This window comes from Syngnathus acus, chromosome 3, assembly GCF_901709675.1.
Source record: "Syngnathus acus chromosome 3, fSynAcu1.2, whole genome shotgun sequence".
Lineage (NCBI taxonomy): Eukaryota > Metazoa > Chordata > Actinopteri > Syngnathiformes > Syngnathidae > Syngnathus > Syngnathus acus.
In genome coordinates this window covers 3,719,528-3,738,444 of record NC_051089.1, presented here as the reverse complement: position 1 = coordinate 3,738,444, position 18,917 = coordinate 3,719,528, and the positions used below count along the sequence as shown (strand labels likewise).

Below are 18,917 nucleotides of genomic sequence, written 5' to 3'. Positions count from 1 at the left end.
TGACGCACACAAACACACACACACACACACACACACACAAAAAACATGATACAAATAACCTTACGTGGTCGCACTTACACGGACGCTAGCCCGCGGCTGGCGGCTAACCTCTGTGATCCAGACGTGTGTGTCAGGACGGCTTACCCTTCTCTCCACTCCATACCTGAACCAGGCCTTGGGATGATCAACACACACACACACACACACACACATTTATTGCATCACTACCTAGCTTGGCCTGCGTGAGCTCTGTTGCCGGGCGATGAGACTTGACTTACACATCATGTAAAAAAAATACATGTAAAAAAATATATATATATATTCCTAATACACTCACCAAACACGTATTAATTTCTGCCCCTCGAATTCATCTGCTATTTTTTGTTTTTTTTGGGAGAATGTCAACCCTTCGCAGCAAGACATCAGCGGCAGGTCGGCTAATAGCTAAGTGGTCACCTTGTCTGTGGGTGAAGCAGTCGCCGGTTAAAAGGCGAGTAAAGTGGTGACACTAAATGCACTTTACCTGTTTTTGCGAGCGTCTCCCCTTTTAAAACATCGCCATCCGTAGTTCAAGCCAGCGCCGCCATGGCTTAATATAGTTGCTTTTAAAAAAGCGCGTAGCGACATATGGAAGTTGAGAAAAAGAAGCAGCACATTTACTTTTCAGTCTTCCAGAGCCATTTGGCGGCGTCCTCGAGGGAGTTGCTTAAAAGAAAAACATGTTTACTTCGCTATTCATAGACACAACATTTAGTCCCGTAATGAACACGCTAGAACGTTCCGACTGGATTCCTTCTAGCTGTCCTTTACTTCTATTTTATACGTTGCTCAACAATAACCGGCGAGAGGAGCATTCGTGTTAATTATATGACACCAGACAATGTGCCCGCGCTTGCCAAGCTCACTGTCGACATTTTACCATCTGAATTATTTGTTGTTGTTTTTTTATGACTATCGCGCAACGTTCCAGTTATCATAAATAACTAGCAAGACCTGTAATCATATTCATTATTTGATAGTGTTCCGCACATGCCTGTGGTTGACCAACCATGGCATGGTCTTTTATTTTTTATTTTTTTATTGTTATTATATCAGTTGCTTATTTCTACAGTGCGTTATCATGAATAATTGCCGTGGAACAATCACATTAGTGTCCACCTTGCGCATAAAAACGGGCCCGTACATGACCGAGTGCGCCGTGAATTTTTGTTTTTTTTATTTGCCGTAGTAGCGGTTGTCTGTTGATTGCTATTGCGCAAGAAGTCTATTATCACAGACAACACATGAGAGGAGCAATTATATTCCTTTTTATGACACAAAATGCTTTCTTTCAAAGTGTAGTTCAGATTTTTGAATTGTACTAATTTTATATACGCAAATAAATAAGTGTTGCACGGATCGAGCTCGTGCTCATTTATTTTTGACCCGCCGCAATGGCGACGACTTGATGATTACACATGTTGACGCTCTCAAGGGCGGTGACGCAAACACAATGCTAAGAAATCACTTTGTTTCTTTTTGACACATGCACCAAAGAACAACAACACAACCAGGTTATAAATACACTCGGCACATCATTAAGTGACAGAATCCTTCAATGTCACTCGCCATGAAAATTAGACATTGGCTTGGAACGGCGCACACGGACACCTTAATATTTTATAAAGACACACAATGAGTCATCTTCAAATTTTCACCAATTTTATACCCCCTTAAGGGCAAGACCTTCTGGATTTTGATGAATAGCACCTATGTACCGAGAGTGTATTTGTTGAGTCTTTGCTATAGCAGTACTGCATTGATTTTGAAAACATATTACTCATATAACTGTCTACTTGGGTTTTGGGGCACGGGGGGGGGATGATATGTCTTTATTAGTATTGCTTTTCAAAGCTATCTGTTGTTTATCCAAGTTTTTAGAGATGATATGCTTGTCAGTGCAAGACCCGATTGATTTGGAAAGAAATATCAGCTACAGTGTATGATCAGTCTCTGTGTTTTTTTGGGGATTAGATGTCTGCGTCGGGGCAAGGCCCCCATTGATTGAAATGACATCAGCCTCGTAAACAGTCTTCTCTATTTTTCGGGCATTTGTACGTCTTTGTTCGGGGCAAGACCTTATGGATTTTGAATCGAAAGCCACTCAGACGACAGAGGCAGACGCGGTCAAAAGTCAGGTCCGTTCATGTTTCACTCCTCGAGTCCTCGCAACGCCCAAAATTGCGAGAATAGACGATATTGAGTTTGATCATGGTGTACAAGCGGTTCGTAATATTTTAAACCCAAGTAGCGAGCCAGTCTGTATTTATTTTGAGGTATATATGAAGAAAAAAAAAGAATATCCGAAGTTGCTTGATATCTCAGCTGCTTGTCGTACAGGAAAGATGCGCAACTGCCTGAAGCGAGTTGAACGTAAGCGAGCAGCCTGATAACAGCGAGATAATGATGATGGTGAAGATAGGTGACAATGCCACATAACTTCCCTGGCGGAGATAATAACGGCAGCCAAGATTGATAATCATAAAAAAAAGTAAAAGTGAGTTTGTGTAGCTTCCGCAACACAAGTGGAATGTTGTGCATTTTAGATTCACACTATTTTTGTATATTTAAGACTTTTATTTGGATGGATGGATGGATGGATGGATGGATGGATGGATGGATGGATGGATGGATGGATGGATGGATGGACGGATGGACGGATGGACGGATGGACGGATGGCTTGGAAGTAGTATTCTTACAAGAATTAGCAGAAATAAAATCGGGTCATTGTAGTCATTTTTCAACATTTGCGTTTGCAAAAATATTAAAAAATGACTTCCAGTTTGGAAGTGACGTTACCAGCAGAATCTACTCGGTGATGGAGGGGCGACTCTAACGCTTCCGGCGTCGATTTTCTTTGTTTTTATGATGTAACAAGAGAATTTTTTTTTTTGTTTTAGTATGTGCTTGAATCCACCTTCCAACCATTTTCAATTTCGTGTGATTTTTCCAGCCAACAGCTCGTATTACATAAGAAGCAAATGGAGAGCGCCTTGTGTTCACTCCCACGCCGGACTCTTTCATTCTGACACGCACACACACACGCGTAGACAAATCCCAGCCTTTGCTCTCAAGTGAATGTCTGCTCAATCAATGGGCATATATAAATATATTCATATCTGGCATGTATATATATGCACACACGGCAGAATGGTTTACTTTGAACAGCACGCTCCAGCGCTGCCCATCTCTCTTGTATTTCCCTCGGCTCACATTCCCATCAACCTTGGCTCGCTTTGCATCAAGACCCCTGCATAACCCCTCCGGACCATCCCTCAAAGTTTCCTCTTCATAGCCAGTGGCTTACTATATGGAGAACATGCCTTCATTTTTCATGGCTCACAATTTAGCATGTGTGACAGAAGGACAAAATTACTGTTTAATGTCACCTGAGGGTTCACACTGGCTGCAGTCAGGGAGCAGGAATGACTTTATTTTTGTAGACAGCACAGGTACAACACATCTTGATTTTGATGCCACATATTGGCACCAATTATTTTATTATTAATATAGCATGTTTGTCATATTTTAATTAAATATTATAGTTACCACTTATACTGTATTTTTTTACATTATCCAGTTATTTTCATATTATTAATTTTGTACGTTTGTTATATTTTAATTAAATACACATTATTATTTAACATGTTTGTCATATTTTAATTTAATTAAATTATAAATAATTTAATTTAATATTATAGTTATCACATATACTGTATTTTTTTTACATTATCCAGTTATTTTCATATTATTAAGTTTGTACGTTTGTTATATTTTAATTAAATATGATTAGATAAAGCGGTACAGAAATGAATGGATTGTTTAATAGTTTAATTAAATATTATAGTTAAAAGGAAATAGCTATTACACTATATAATATATATAGTTATATATATATATATATATATATATATATGTATGTATGTACACTATATTGTCTTGTTCATATTATTATATTTTTTAAACTTACTTGTGTATATGAACTATGCTCTCCAAAAAAACTTTAATACTTTAGAGGAGAGCAGTGCACTCGAATGCACCACAGTTGCTGGTAGATGTCCGCCTTGGCATGCAGTCTCAAAAATGCTGAGACAGCGTTGTAGCCGGTCCACTGTGTCCACCGCGAGCCGGGCCTCCAAGGCGCCATCAAAAAGTAACAACTGTCTAACGAGCTAAAACCGATTCCTGTTAAGAGGCTGCCGCCCCCTCAAGGTCGTCTAGCGTGGTGCAGTGATGCAGCAAAAGCTTCCACAAGTCTCCAAAAGTTTTGCCTCACCTCGATGAAATCCCGCAGAGAGAAACGTGATGAGTCACCGTGACCTCATCTTTTCTCCCGAGTTACACGTTAAACACCTCGCTGGCCTTGACCCTCCGTTCTCGGGAGGCTTTTGGGAGCTTTGTAATGTTCCCGGTTGGAGCTTGGTGGCGAAAATATGTAAGAATTGAGCGTAAGGAGTCAAGATCTCCAAGTAGGAAGGTAGCTAGGTACATCTAAATCTAATCTAGCTCCCCGTTTTTTCCACTTTTGCGATTCTGTGGACAGTTGACTTGTTTTTATTCTCCACAGGAACAACTATGCAGTAGTTAGATGGCAGTGTGCGAAGACTTATTACTGCTTAAAAGCCTGTGACACGTACATGTCCTATCAACTCCAATCTGCTTCATTCATCATCACCATGTTTTTTTTTTTTTTTAATTCGACTTCCTCTGGGTCCCACCATGCACTTTTCAACCCACGCTTTGTCTTGCTATTATTATTGCAGCTCATCTCTCCGGCGTCGTGCTCTCTAATGGAGTTATAGCACACCAAGGATAAAACAATTAAAAAGAAAATTCATTTGAATGAATTAAAGTTCAGGGACAGTTTCGGTAGTCACGACGAATCGCCGCTTGGGTCGCGTTGTCCCACCTCATTAACCTAAGTGGTAACCCATGAATAGGCACATTACCACAAAACAGACAGAGAAAAGTCTCCTCATGAACAGTTTGAAATTAATTAATTAAAAAAACAAATTGGGAACTAAATCGAATACTCTAGCTTTGATGGGGCACTGCCCCACTTAGCCCCTTCTATTCCCGGCAAAATGGCTCTTGTGGCACGCCGGGACGACGGCCATTGCCCAATCTCCGTACATTTTCCAATCATTTGCAGCGTAGAGGAGCAGACTGGTAGCTGGCGAAAGATTTGGGAGGCTGTTAACGAAATGCCAAGGCCATCTGTGCTGCTCTAAGAGGGTGTGAAATGAAGACGGAGAGTGTGTCACACGGCGATGAGAGGTCATTACTGGCTCCTCAAAGGCAGCAGATTATGTCAATTTTACAGGTCACAGTCTCGTGGGTCACCGCATTTTTTATCCCCTTGGTCTCGGTGACACTCGGTAATGAATGTTATTTCATACGTGTTGTGTGTGTGCGGGCCGGTGGTTCAAACGTGTCTGAAAAGGCAGCCACCACCTGACGACAAGTGGCGATGATTAGATGCGAACAGATGCCATCGGGATGTCACGACTTGGTTACTCAGCGGCAATCTATCAAAACAACAACAATGAAGCAATTAGATTGGAATTTAACTATTTACAATGTAAAATGATTAGAATCTGTTTGTCGGTAAACTTGTGCTTCCATAAAATGGCCAATGGATCCTCAAAATGTCTGCTTCAAAACATGGCCGACTTCCTGCGTCTCTTTCAACATGGCATCTGGCTTCCTGGCTCTTTCCACTTTTGCTGACTTGAAACTCTTCATCCGTCCACTCATGTTAGATGTCAAAAATTTGAGTGCCGTTACCAAATGAATTCTGACGCTACATCTTCTCTATTAACTTTTGGTTCTGGTTTACCTACTAAAAAGCCCATTGAGTGTAATTCTGTCTAATTGCAATATTAGTGAAGTTGAATCAAAACAACAGATCCAGAATATCATGAATTTTAAATAACCATTTTTAAAGAGATGAATAAAAGCAATCTTATTAAAGCAGATGCTAATGTTCACTTGTGACTGTCTTCCGCTAACACAGTAAAAGCCCTTAAAGGACTCTCTTAACATTAATGTCTATAATTTTCCTCGTTAGCCGTGCAAGTCTGTTATTATTGGCCATTAAAAAAACTGTTAGCTAGCGGTGCATTAATAACAAAAACAGCTTATCTTCTCATGGGAGTTTTTCTTCGCCTGATAAGAAAAAATATATTATTTGACTTGCAAAAAAGAGGCTAAACATGTCACCGGCGCTGTGAAGTAGCTTCTTCGGTCTCCCGGCGCAACGCGCTAACGCGCTAGCGGCATCCATGTTATAAATGTATCAGCCTGTTGATGCAAAGTGACACTTCATGCATGATGCACACCAGCGCATGGCTCACCGACCAATGTTACATATGTACATATACATCAAATATCTGCGTGTGGAGGAGTTGAGACGAGGTGGCGCACTTGATTCAACCACCTCCAGGGGGCGAATTGCGTTCTCATTTGAGTGTCTTCATGGCAATCGGCACATTCTGGGTCAAGTGAGAGCGTTTGCTTCTGTTTGATTTCTTTACTCACTGAACGTTTCGAAGTGTGTATGAGCGAGTGATCATATGTGTCTGTGAGAACAGCATGTCAACTCCAATTTTTTCTTCCAGATTTTTTCCCATCCCCAAATCCACCGCAATATGTTTACGGACCTGTTCCGCAGCCAAGATAACAATGACACTGGCGCTAGCTAGCTATAGCGTAGCCCGGCAATCTGATCCTGATGCCTGTGCCACGGGGCAATTCCAATTTCTTCTACGCGGCGGGGTAAAAAAACAAAAAAAAACAAGAAGAAGCAAAACATATTTTAATCAATGATTAATGCTCAGTGGAGATGACTGTTTATCTTTTGCATATTCCAGTAGGACAAAATGCATTGTGGGTGCTGCCGAATAAATTGTCAGATAAGACGCGGCAGCTGCCGCCATGTTTTTAACCTGAGCTTTTGTTTATTAGCGTGCCGGATGTGATATTTGTGCTGGAAACAGGCGTGGCCTTTGAGACGGCCCAGAAGATGAACAAAAGGGTTGATAACGCGAGGCTACTACTTTATTGGAATGACAGATTAACACCGGGAATCCTTGAAGAGGCGACATGATTGTTAGTGTTAGTCAGAAGACCTTGTCTATCATCTGCTCTAGACCGTCCGTCTCTGTTCTCCCTCGCGAGGAGCTCAACTATAATAACAAATCTTGTCGACACACTGCTCAAGTCATACAAATTATTTTCATTGAGATGCTGGTCGTGGTGTCGTTACGACGTTATTATCGCTCAGAAGTCAGAAACGGTCACACGTGGCCGCACAGCATGTGAATTGAAATTATAGATAAAGCAAACCCAATCATAGCTGAACGTTAGAATTCTGCTCTGGCTAATTAATAACTGACAATTAAAACGCTGGCAATAATTTGCTGCAAGATGGGAAAGCAGACGTTGCCGAAATGTTAAAAATGGAGGCAGATGATGTCTGCGGGTTGGCCACAAAAATGGATTTTAATGCATCTTGTCTTTGTGAGTCAATCTATTGAGAATTTCTCCTTTTCAACGTTTTGTGTAATTTTACAGCCGTGTTCCACAAAGAAAAAAACTTTTTTTTTCTGAAAATATAAAGGCAAACATTACATTTTTTGAGGACTATTAGAAACCAAGTTATGACATACATAAGTACTCACCAGGTTCACTCAAAGCTCAGGTATTTATCTATTTCTAATGATTATCCTTGAGATGTTTCTTCCTCCTAAAGGTCACCTAAGCTAAATGAAGTTGATTCGGCATCATTTGGAAAACCACACCTGTCTAAAAAAGGTCCCAAAATTGGCATGTAAAGCAGATCATATCACAAAACTAGCATAAAAACAAAAGCTCATAATAACTGTTTGATGTTGGTTCAATTTTGGTTTCCATGAAATGACGGAAATCCACGTTCCAAACTAATTTCCATTCAAAAGTCAACATCTTCGCAAAGTGGATTTACTCAGGCTAATCGGAGATCAACAAGAACTCGGCATTTGGTGTGTTTGTGAAACAGCAGATAAAGTCTTTAAAGAGTGCGTTATTTAAATGAAGTGCGCGTCCCGCTGCGTCCTTGTGTATAATTGTCGCTTGGCTGACTGCTCGGAGCTCCCCGTCGCCCCCCGCCAAAAACAAAAAGCTGAAAGAGAATCCGTAATGTGGCTAATCCAGTGTAAGCGGGAGGGAAGCCTCTGGTTAATAGTACACGCCGCCTTGTGCCGAGAAGAAGAAGTCTGTCTTTGCCCCTCTTCTCCATCTTCCCTTCATCTCCTCTGTGGGAAAAAAACGGAGGTGTATTCCCATTCTGTCAATCACCGACGCTGCGCCTGCGAGGCCTCTATCAGTGTAAACAGAAGAGAGGAAACGGCGTTTGGTGTTTTCTCCCCCCTCAACGTGGAAATAAAAAGGCTCTTTTAGGTGACGCTTTGATCCCGACGCCGTGATAATTGCGATCGTTTGCGAAAGCAAAATGACAAGCCACGCAGTCCGTTTAGTGTGGCGAATAAAAGGAGTGAAAGCGCGCCGTGAGGGAAGAGTCGTACGGTCAGCTTGCTGTTGATTCTCAAACTTGCCAAGTCGTTTCTCTTTGTGTTTTTTTTTTCTTTATTTGCTCAAATGACTCCTTGGAATCCAAATCCTGTTTTTATGAGCATAGCTTCTCGAATGTTTTTTCTGACTTGTGGTGTCTGTCAAGTTTGAAAAGTTAAACTTCACGGCTGTGCTTCCATCTTTTTGCAATAACAAAAGTTTGAAGATGTAGCATTGTCTATTCATCTCCTATAACTGCTTCAATTTGATGCTTAAAAAGACTTTAAAATGGCCATTTTAAAGCTAAAATTGAAAACGCTCTTTGTCTTGGGTGGCCGTGCCCATCCCTGGCCACCAAGTAGCTCCGCCCTTGGTCATGCATCTATTTACAGTTGAATTCGTTTTTTTTTTTATCTGCCGGACAAGTCGATGAGTAATTGCCACTTCAAAACTTACTGTGTCTTTCAAGTACGTCTCCTTGAGAATTTTTGCGAGGTTTCATGTTGGGTTGTTGAATGACAACACTTCCGGAAAGATAAAAGCAGCGGTCCGCCGCGTGACACCCTCGGATGTCCTTGTTGTTATTGTGAATGGATGCCCTGCAGAGGACAGGAAATGGAGGAAGCCAGTGAGGCACAATCAAACTTAACTTTTATGTAAAGAGAGGATTTGTGATTTTGTGCAGAGAGGTGACCCATTTGTGCACTCTTGAAGTCGTGCTGCCTGGAGCTGGGAATAAATACAAATCTCCCTCCATGGAGTCGTTCCAACTCGTATGAGGGTTGACAAATGTCGCAAAAATACAGCTCCATTCTCGTATGATTATGGAGTTGTAGGGATTTGTTGTAAAGATTGACTTTATTTTCTTGCAGAACTTTCTGGCTCTGGGCGTCTTTAGAAAAGTGGCTCTCCTATAAGAGCTCCCTAGACCCAAAATGTTTGGACACCTGCCGGGCGATTGTTCTCGCTAGGTTGTTATGACACTCCCGAACTTCAATGACTATAAACCAAAAAGTCCAATAAGTGGCTGCTTTATCGGGGGGGTCCGACACCCATTTGCGATGTTTTCTCAGCATGTGAGGTGCATCATTTGACAGCCCCCCTACCTCAGGGTCCTCTGCTTCTGAGCCCATTTACAGGCGGCCCCGTTTAATTTATTGCCACGCACTGACGGCAACACTTTGAAGTCGGTGTTGGGGGGGGATGATGTGTGGGCGTTAAATCAGACAACCTACATTTTTATTTGTATTTTTATTTATTTATTTTATTTTTTTGTCTTACTTGGGATTTCTTAAGCTCCACTTTTATTAGTATTTTCTTATTTTTATTAGTTTTTTTTGGTCTCAAATGTGATTTCTTAAGCCCCACTTCTTTTTGTATTTTTATTCTTATTTTTATTTATTTATTTTTTTTGGTCATACTTGTGATTTCTTAAGCTCCACTCTGTGGTCTTCTGTGTTTACATTTGACTACAGAGGAAGTTAAATTTAGCAAGCGTCCCACCCCTCCTGCGAACATGACACTGATTGACAGCCGGCGGCGGCTCGTGGCGATGTTTTTTGCAACAAGGCGGCGCCCACAGGAGTCGCCCTCAGTAGATGTTATGATGTTTGCGTTTGAAATGCCTCCTGCATGCACTTGACATCTCCGCCAGTGTTTGGAATTTATGAAGCATTCGAGCGGATCGCACTGATGATTGGGCCTTGTACATTGTGTTCCATAATTTCCCTTTGTGGACTTTGTGCCATTTTGCTTCTAACAAATGTTTATTTACATATATAGCCCTAGCGCATCACCCCGCCGCTTTTGCTTTACTTTCAAATCAGAGCTCTGGGTCGGAAAATCCAACCGCACGGGTTAATCCGAGGTCAGGGCGGTTCACGGAAGCATGCGAGGCATCCGTTAAAGGGGTGAGAAGCTTCCATTAGTTGAAATCGTATATGTTTTTTGTGATCTCTTGCGTGAATAAGGACAAAAACAACAACCCAAGATACCAAATGAGCATTGGAATTAATTTGCGGAGGGCAGCGATGAATGTCAAAATTTGAGCACATTGCTGAAAATGTCACTTCAAACCACAAAGCTGCCAGACATTTTTTTTTTTCCTTCTGAATTCTCCAAATAATGACCAAACTCACTAAATTGCATCCACAAAAAGTTTCACAATTTGATGTCACCCATCTGTTTGGGACACCTGCTTCCATTTGGACTAACTTGCTCAAAGTAAGAGCTTTGGAATCCATCCAATATGGCTGCTTCAAATCATGACGGAAAACCTCTTGATCAATTGTAGACATTTGTCCTTGAGACAAGTGGCTGATAAAATGACAACTTCAGTACTGGCTGTCTTTTTAAAGCTCCTCATTGTGGGAGTTTTGGTGTCTTCGCTCACCTTGGCTGCGGCTGTGCCTGTAAGTCATCAAGTCAGCCGGCTGCCCTCCACTACAGTACTTGTCAAGAGCCGCCATAACGAATGGCAACGCGAGGGAGGAATTTGTCTGCGTTTAATTGACGCGCAGATCACCATCGTCACACTCGGCGGTCTCTTCCCAATGCGTTCCTGACAGAGCCCCCAAAAAAAACGACCTGGGATATAAATACGTCCCTGTCAATCACAGCAGGTGTCCGCAGGTATAAATATATCCTGTTATCGCCAGTGCCGTGCCCTTGTTGTGTTATACAGCACGTTGAAGTCACCTTTTCCTGACGTATGTTCTCCTTCGAGAGCGCTAAGTGCCACGTCCAAGCAGCGTATTGATTGATAGGTGCTTTACGCCGCAGTACCTCCCACATGGTTGGCCTGCAAGTACGACATGGCTCAGCCACCGTATTTTGTTGTGTCCTTCAAAATGCCACAAACGTGACCTGTAATGTAGTCATTAAACTTAGTATATGGAAGTAATCCCAAGACCATAACCATAATTACCATATTTTCCGCACTATAAGGCGCACCGGATTATAAGGCGCACCGTCAATGAATGGCCCATTTTAAAACTTTGTCCATATATAAGATATATACATTTGGCCCGCGGGCCGGACTTTGGACACGCCTGCTGTGGTGGCTCAATATTGGTCCATATATAAGGCGCGCCTGATTATAAGGCGCACTGTCGCCTTCTGAGAAAATTGGAGGTTTTTAGGTGCGCCTTATAGTACGGAAAATACGGTATTGCTTAAACTTTTTCTGACTTTTGTGTTGTGGATTTATCGATTGTAAAAAGTTCAGCATTGGCTCAGCATATTTTGCGAAACACTGCCCTGGACCGAAGACTTCTTTTTCTCTTACTAGTGCGAACTAGAAAGTCATTTGCGTTTTCAAGTCAGGTGGTGGCGAGGTCTTCGTCTCCCGCCATGGAAGCTGGCTTATTCCTCCGGTTGAGCGTAACGAATGCCAATAAAAGAATCGAGGCAGAGGAGTGTGAAGGGTGATTTACTGTATGTTGGTGTGTGGCGCTCGGATGTGTGTAATTACAATTAGATTGACCTCAGCGTGCACGCCTTGCTTCCTTCCTTTACGCTCTCTGACTCAGGCTAAACCAATCAAATCGGTGGCCGACGCGCCGCCGGAGAGATGTGAAGCAAGTCAACCAGATGCGTTCTTGGACGGTGTGTTCTGTGGCCGCAAACAATTGAATGTTTGTTACTAAAAACAATCGAAATGTCCTGTTTAACTTGGACGACAATTCGCAAGAGTCTAAATGATGAAGCAGTATCTGGTGGCTAATGTTCTGCATTAGCATCTAAGCTAATGTAGCACTGTCGCTTGTGAGATTCGATGGGCTTTTGGTCAGAATCGTAATTGGGCACACCGGTTTGCGCTCGGTTCTAGTCTGCAACGTGTGTGTGAGGGAGAGTGTGAGTGTTTGTGTTGTCTGCGCACAATGTGAAAACATGTTGTCTCCTGGGAGCACAATGCAGTAGCTGTCAGTCACTCGCCCATAAATATTTATACGCGGCACGCCAGTGAGGTTCTGCCGCTGCCTCTTTTGAGCGTTTTCAATGCCACCTCGCGTTCTACGGGCATTATCTTCTCTTCCTCTCGCCATCGCCGACCAGTGACATCGTCTCTCTGCCGTGACGGCGTTTAGCATTCTAACGCGCGAGTGTCGACTCGCTACGCTAATGTAAGCGATATTCACATGCAAGCCGGCGTCGAGGGAATCGTTGTCTATTCCGGTGCCGTGATAATAAATGAAACCTTGTGTGTGTGTGTGTGTGTGTGCGAGTCTTTATGATCCAAATGGGTTTGTGTAACCATGCCACAATGGAATTTTCATAATAACTTTTCCCTGCGAGGAGAAAAATGCAGAGTGGCTCAGCTCTTTGTCAATTTGGAAAACAGCAGGCGGGGTTTTACGTATGTTTGTTTTTAGTGATAAAGATGGTTATAGATCCAGACAATAGAGACTGTCGTCGTTTTCTGTCAGTTTTTGTAGCCATTAACACTACATTTGAGGTGACACAACAAGTTGCTTTTTAATACTTTGTATAGATTGATAGTTTACTGCGCCCACAGAAAAACAGTTCTCAAAATAAGAGGAAAAAAACGCTTGGTTTGTTGCTCTCAGTTGTAGTTTTCTTTAAAACTGGCACGTAAAAGAAAATTATCAAAGTAAAATGTCCGACCAAAATCATTTAAATCATTGAATTCAACAAAATGCTAAACTTAATGCTAATGAAAGAGGGCTAATAAGAATTAGCATGGCACATAAAAGAAAATTATTAAAGTAAAATGTTCAACCGAATCATTTAATTCAACAAAATGCTGAACTTAATGCTAACGAAAGAGTGCTAAAATAAATTAGCATGGACTTAAACAAAAAACGGCCACTTTAACGAATACAAATCGGGCATGCAAGAATTCTCACAGGCGTGTTTTCTCTCGGGTCTGCGGGAACAAGCGATTAGTAGGATTAGATTATAGTCAACGAGAGCAAATTGAGGACATTCTCTGTCTCCTCGTCTTGCTCTTAATTACGTTGCATTTCTCTCAGTAGACTCTCAATGTTGTCTCCTATGTCGCAGCACAACACGGTACTCGGCGCACCATTCAAAATTGCAATTTGCCAAAATATGTTTCACCTAAGTATTTGTATGTCCAACATGCATTTTAAGTATCCTGTAATAGTTTTTTTTTTTTCTTCTTCTTCAAAACTCGCCTACGTAGGACCGACTTTCGGAATATGGATGACTGCAGATGTTGATTCAGGTAGAGGACATGCACGACGGCCTGGCTTACAACAACGAATATAAAGGCAGCTGGTCACATTTCAAACACTGTCCTTCCTTCCTTCCTTCCCTCCCTCCCGCTGTATTGTCGGCGCCGTAATGCTGCGGGAGCGAACAGAGCGTAAATCTCCAGCAGTCCACGTTGCGCAGGACGATAAATATCAGCTGTCCCGCAGTACTAGGTCAGCAGCATAAACCGGAAAGGACATGCGGGGGTGCTCCATTGCAGGGGACCGCTCAGTTGAGTGACGCTCCGTGTCAGCTTAGTTATTTTCATTACCCGAGAGGTGAAGAGGCTAACGCATAACCAGCGGGGGTCTTCAAACAGTGGTGGCATCTGGTAATTAAGTGTCCTAATTGTGCTTACTAATGTGACCGCTAAACCAGTTGCAGGAACACAAACAATTAAAAGGTTCTACCGAGCACACGCATAAGAAGGTCTTCGAGAAACTTCATATTAATCTGAAACTCTTTTATGCAAAATAACAATATATAAAGTAACAATAACATTCTACAGCCTGCTTTCCGTGCTCAAGTAAATGAATTATTGAAAGGAAATATATACAGTGATCCCTCGCTACTTTGCGTTTTGTTTATCGCGGCTTCACTACATCGCAGATTTTTTTTCCAAATTAAAAAAACATTTAAAAGTCAAAATAAAACTTCTAAATTGAGGACAATGTAGTATTGCTCCAAATGTTCGTTTACATTCCTTTAGAAGTCCGTTTTAGCACGATCGTGAATTAGCATCTTTCCGCTAAGTCGTTAGCCTGCTTGTACTTCCTGTTGGTGGCTGTACTTCGCGGATTTCACTTATCGCGGGTGTTTTTTTAACTAATTATCCGTGATAAACGAGGGATTACTGTATTTTTTTTTTTTTTTCAACAGACGTGACCATGTTGGCGAGTTGCGATGATTACGAGGGCGATGAGGATTCTTTGATAAGTCCCTGTGATGATCCGACCCTAGTCATGTTTTTCTACCACTCCGCCACATGTGAACTTAATTGGGCTCCCGTCCGTCATTAATGAGAAGCCTCTCTGCGAATTATCCTTCCTGTGTTCTCTTGTTCGTGTCCTCCAGTTAAATCCAGTCCTAATTAACTACCTTTGAAAGGAATCTGTGTGATAATTACCACAAGGAGGTGGAACGGAAGCAATCGCACTCTGCAAAATTTATTCCACACCACAGGGATTTTGCTTTCTTTTGTGTGTGTGTGTATGTGTGTGTCCTGAGAATCACCTTCAATGTCCACTTTGGAAGCGGAGATACGCCTGCGCAACTATATAGTCATTTTAATATAAGGAATATAAAAAAAATCAGTCAAAAGTAAAATGAGAGTGATAAAACAAAGAGGGAGGAAAAATCTAAAGAGTGCCGTAAAAAGGAAAAATGTCGGTTGCGCCACATTAAATACAGAGTTGTTCACTTCTTATTCGATTTTTCTCTCAAACTTTCTATGGGGTCATTCTGATTGCTCATATTAAGTAAATGTCATGCAAGAGACTTCCAAGGAGCTTTTTTTTATCCTACGCCTTCATAGCTATCCGCCGCCTGCTTTAATCATTATTTTGTCACATGGCTTTGTGCAAAATTCTCTTGAGATATTAAGAAATGTTGCAAAGAAGCGCTATTATTAAAGCTGTATCATCGTTTTATGGATTCTTCCATTGTGCTAACAACATGAGGAATTTGCCATTTGCGCCGTGTTTTCTCAGGCGTTGACACGCTGCTATGCATCGATTTGCGGCAAGAGAACTTTTCAGCGTTACAATGGAATGCTTAAGTCGCTTTCATTAGAAGTTTCTATCCGTGTGTTCTTTTATTTTGGTCGCCATCAATAACGCAGTGGCATGAGAAGCAGAGTTAATTGTTTCCTTCTTGAATTTCCAAATGTCCAATAAAGAGTCTGAACAACTAGCTGTGTGAAGTTAGGGCAGTAGGGCAATTTATTTTTCACTCAATAATGCGATTGTGATCATTTTTCCTTTTTTTGTTCAAAAGAGCCGAACCGAATCGGAAATAACGAGCCATCGATGTGAGCTGATGTTTTCCGTCGACATTCTCTTTTGACGATACACTTGATTCGTCTATTTGTGCGGCTTTGTTTTTTTTAATTACCCTCCTATCCAGCAGGTGGTGCAAGAGAGTAGTTCTCCCTGTTGTTGCTCCATGCTCGCCACTGGCAAAAACTCAAAGTTTGTTCGGTTTTTTTGACTCCCAGCACAATGTTGCCTTTAAGCTTAGCGATCCATCTCAGCGATGCGCTGACAGCGGCGTAATGAAAGAGACTATTTTGAATCTGGGCGGCGGGTAACGGTAGTAAATTACACCGACATCCGGGGGGGAAAAAAGATGATGCCGATGTCACGCCTGATCAATCGATCTGGGCGAATTAGCTAATGCACCTGAGGCGGGCGCCTTACATAAACATAAAACACTTTGGCGAAAATGCCGCTGGCCGCGATCGCCGCCATCGCACATTACAGGCCAGGGAACATTGACGAATGCCGCCCCGAGTCTGCCGTCTGCCGAGGAGTCGGTGAGGGATCTTCGCCAGAGTGGCATCACTCTCGAAGACAAATGGGAGGACGCTGCACGGGGAAATGTATTAGCGAGCCAGGCCGGGGGCTCATCTTTAAACATCATGCGACAATCTGGCACTTTGCCACCATCAGAGTCCACATTAGCGCAGTTTTGATAGCAATGCTTGCTACACGTGTGAGGTAGTCGAGCAATTTTTTTTTTTAGAGGGGCGGTACTTCATTTCAAGAAAGGAATAAAATGTATTATCCCTGAACGTTACATGTTCAAGTCCTACTTGGAGGAGAAAAAGTATTTGTCACCATTCTGATCGAATGGCTGTGTCACGTGGAGTCCCACAAGGGTCCGTTCTTGGACCCTTTAAGTTCCCCCTGTGCACCAATGGCATAGCTCTGCAGATAATACACTTCTAATCTGTCCCAAAATGAAAGCCTGCAGTTTGAAATCCCTCTCGCATCGTGTAGCGGCTACCTGTGATATCTTCATAGTAGAGACCGCCTTATTGTGAATTTTCAAACACGTTGAATCTACTCTGGTCCTTGAGGCTACAAAAGGCTCAATAATTGGAATTGTGCACGGGGATCTTTTGTTATCTTATCCTTGACGTAGTAGTACATTGGATTTACAGCATATACATTAGCCAGTCGGGCTTTGTCCATTAGCCATCGAAGAAAAATGCGATTTTTACATCTCGAATTTGAGAGATCCAATTTTCCCTTTTGTACTCTGCAGAAAACCACCTTGTGTGTGCGTATTTACGCGCGTGTGTGCTTTTGGAGCACAGCCATCATCGATCTGCCTCAGGAGTCTGATCAAATGCTTTTTCATTCCATTTCATGCTCCCTATTAAAGAGACACATTCATTGCGGGTACCTTTTCTGTTTAATCTTTTTTTTTTTTTGCCATCAGGACATTGTGGACTTCTTCCATTGTTGTGTATGTGTGAGACATTTAAAGCCATGGTTGTTTGTTGTGCATTCTGTATTTTGGCTTTTTGTGTGCTTTCCAATAAGCGCTCACTCAGTGGAGGTTTTGGGAGTCCCGGAGGAGAGGAAAAACTCAAAATAACTGTTCTTTTCACTGAGCTCCAATAAAATGAGGTTTGGTCCCAACTTCTGTTTATACAAATACAAGTCAGAGAAAGTAAACAGTATAACTGTAGATACAGTAGGTAGATTAAAAAATAATCCCAAAACAGCATGTCTGAAAGGACACAGGAAGTCATTTGGCCTCAAAGCGACGATGAAGAAATTCATTTTTCGCCATTTTAACATTCCAGTATTGTTCCCTAATTCGAATCACATTTACTAGATTGATGGGTGACACAAAATTGCAAAACAATTTGATTTATGATACTTTCACCCTTCTAATTATAACCTTCCTCAAGGTTAATCAAGAACCAAAAGCCGGTTTCACTGTAAAAAGCGTGAAATATAAAACTGGCCGTTTTACTTTTACCGTGAGAAGATAACTTATCTGCTGCTGTAAGATGACTGATGTCAAAAAATAATAATAATAATTCCAGCGACATGCCTCTCTCGTGCGCGTGGCAATTTGTCCACGCTCGTGTCTCTAATAAAGTGATTTCTTCGATACGAAAGCGACGACGACAGCGACGGCGGCGCAGCTGTCCTGAATAAATTGCGGCTTTGGCGTAACATCCAACCTCCGCTCCTCATTCCCAGGCTGAGGTCCATTATTGGATGTCGCTTGCTCTTGATTAGCTATTTGCCGCCTTGTGATGGAAGCAGTCGGCATTGTGGGTAAACAGATCGACTGTCAGCGCTCCGCCGCTGTTGACTTCCTGTATGCCTGCCTGTTTGCTACGTGTCAAAGAAGTGAAAAAACACATATTTAGAGTTAATGCGCCATTTCCATAATGAAATACTTTTTTTTGTGAGCAATAGACATAAGATGTCTTTTTCTTTGACTTTTGTCAGACCAACAAAATGTTTTGTCTTATGACTGTTTTCATGAAAATATGCAACTTTTTTTGTAAATAAAATAAGGGAATGTTTCAAACATTCTTACTTTTTTGACAAAAGAAAATATTTTTTTCTGAAAAAGTAAAAACAAAAATGCAACTTTCCGCAAAATATATTTTTAAATTAATATTATGCCGCCCTTGACTACAAAAACGTCAAAATACTAAAATGTTGCTGCTTTTTTCATAAAAAAGAAATATCATTAATATCTATTGTCATTTTTTTTCTTCATGACTCAGAAGAACACTCCAAAATGTAGTCCCATCCATATTTTTATCGTTTTCAATGCCATCTTGTTCCAGGTCCGGTGGCTGTGATCAGCGGCGAGGAAGACTCAGCCAGCCCTCTTCATCACGTCAACCACGGAATTATAACGCCGTGCACGCTTGACGCGGGACCGGACGCCGTCGTCATCGGGATGACTCGCATCCCCGTGGTAGAAAACCCGCAGTACTTCCGACACGGACACAACTGCAACAAGCCCGCCACCCGTGAGTACACCATACGATGATGTCATCACATGGCGGCCACGATATGCATTATTCTCAAAAACATGGTAAAAAAAACTT

General features: G+C 41.9%; 1 protein-coding gene across 2 annotated transcripts in view; it reads left to right on the top strand.

Annotated features, from left to right (window-relative positions):
• The window catches only part of ntrk3b (neurotrophic tyrosine kinase, receptor, type 3b), a 106,334-nt gene that overhangs the window by 63,769 nt on the left and 23,648 nt on the right, over positions 1-18,917 (top strand). For both annotated transcript variants that reach the window (XM_037246535.1, XM_037246534.1), the window contains one exon: positions 18,651-18,839. In XM_037246535.1, the coding sequence (XP_037102430.1) occupies positions 18,651-18,839 (189 nt within the window). The remainder of the gene's footprint in view (positions 1-18,650; positions 18,840-18,917) is intronic.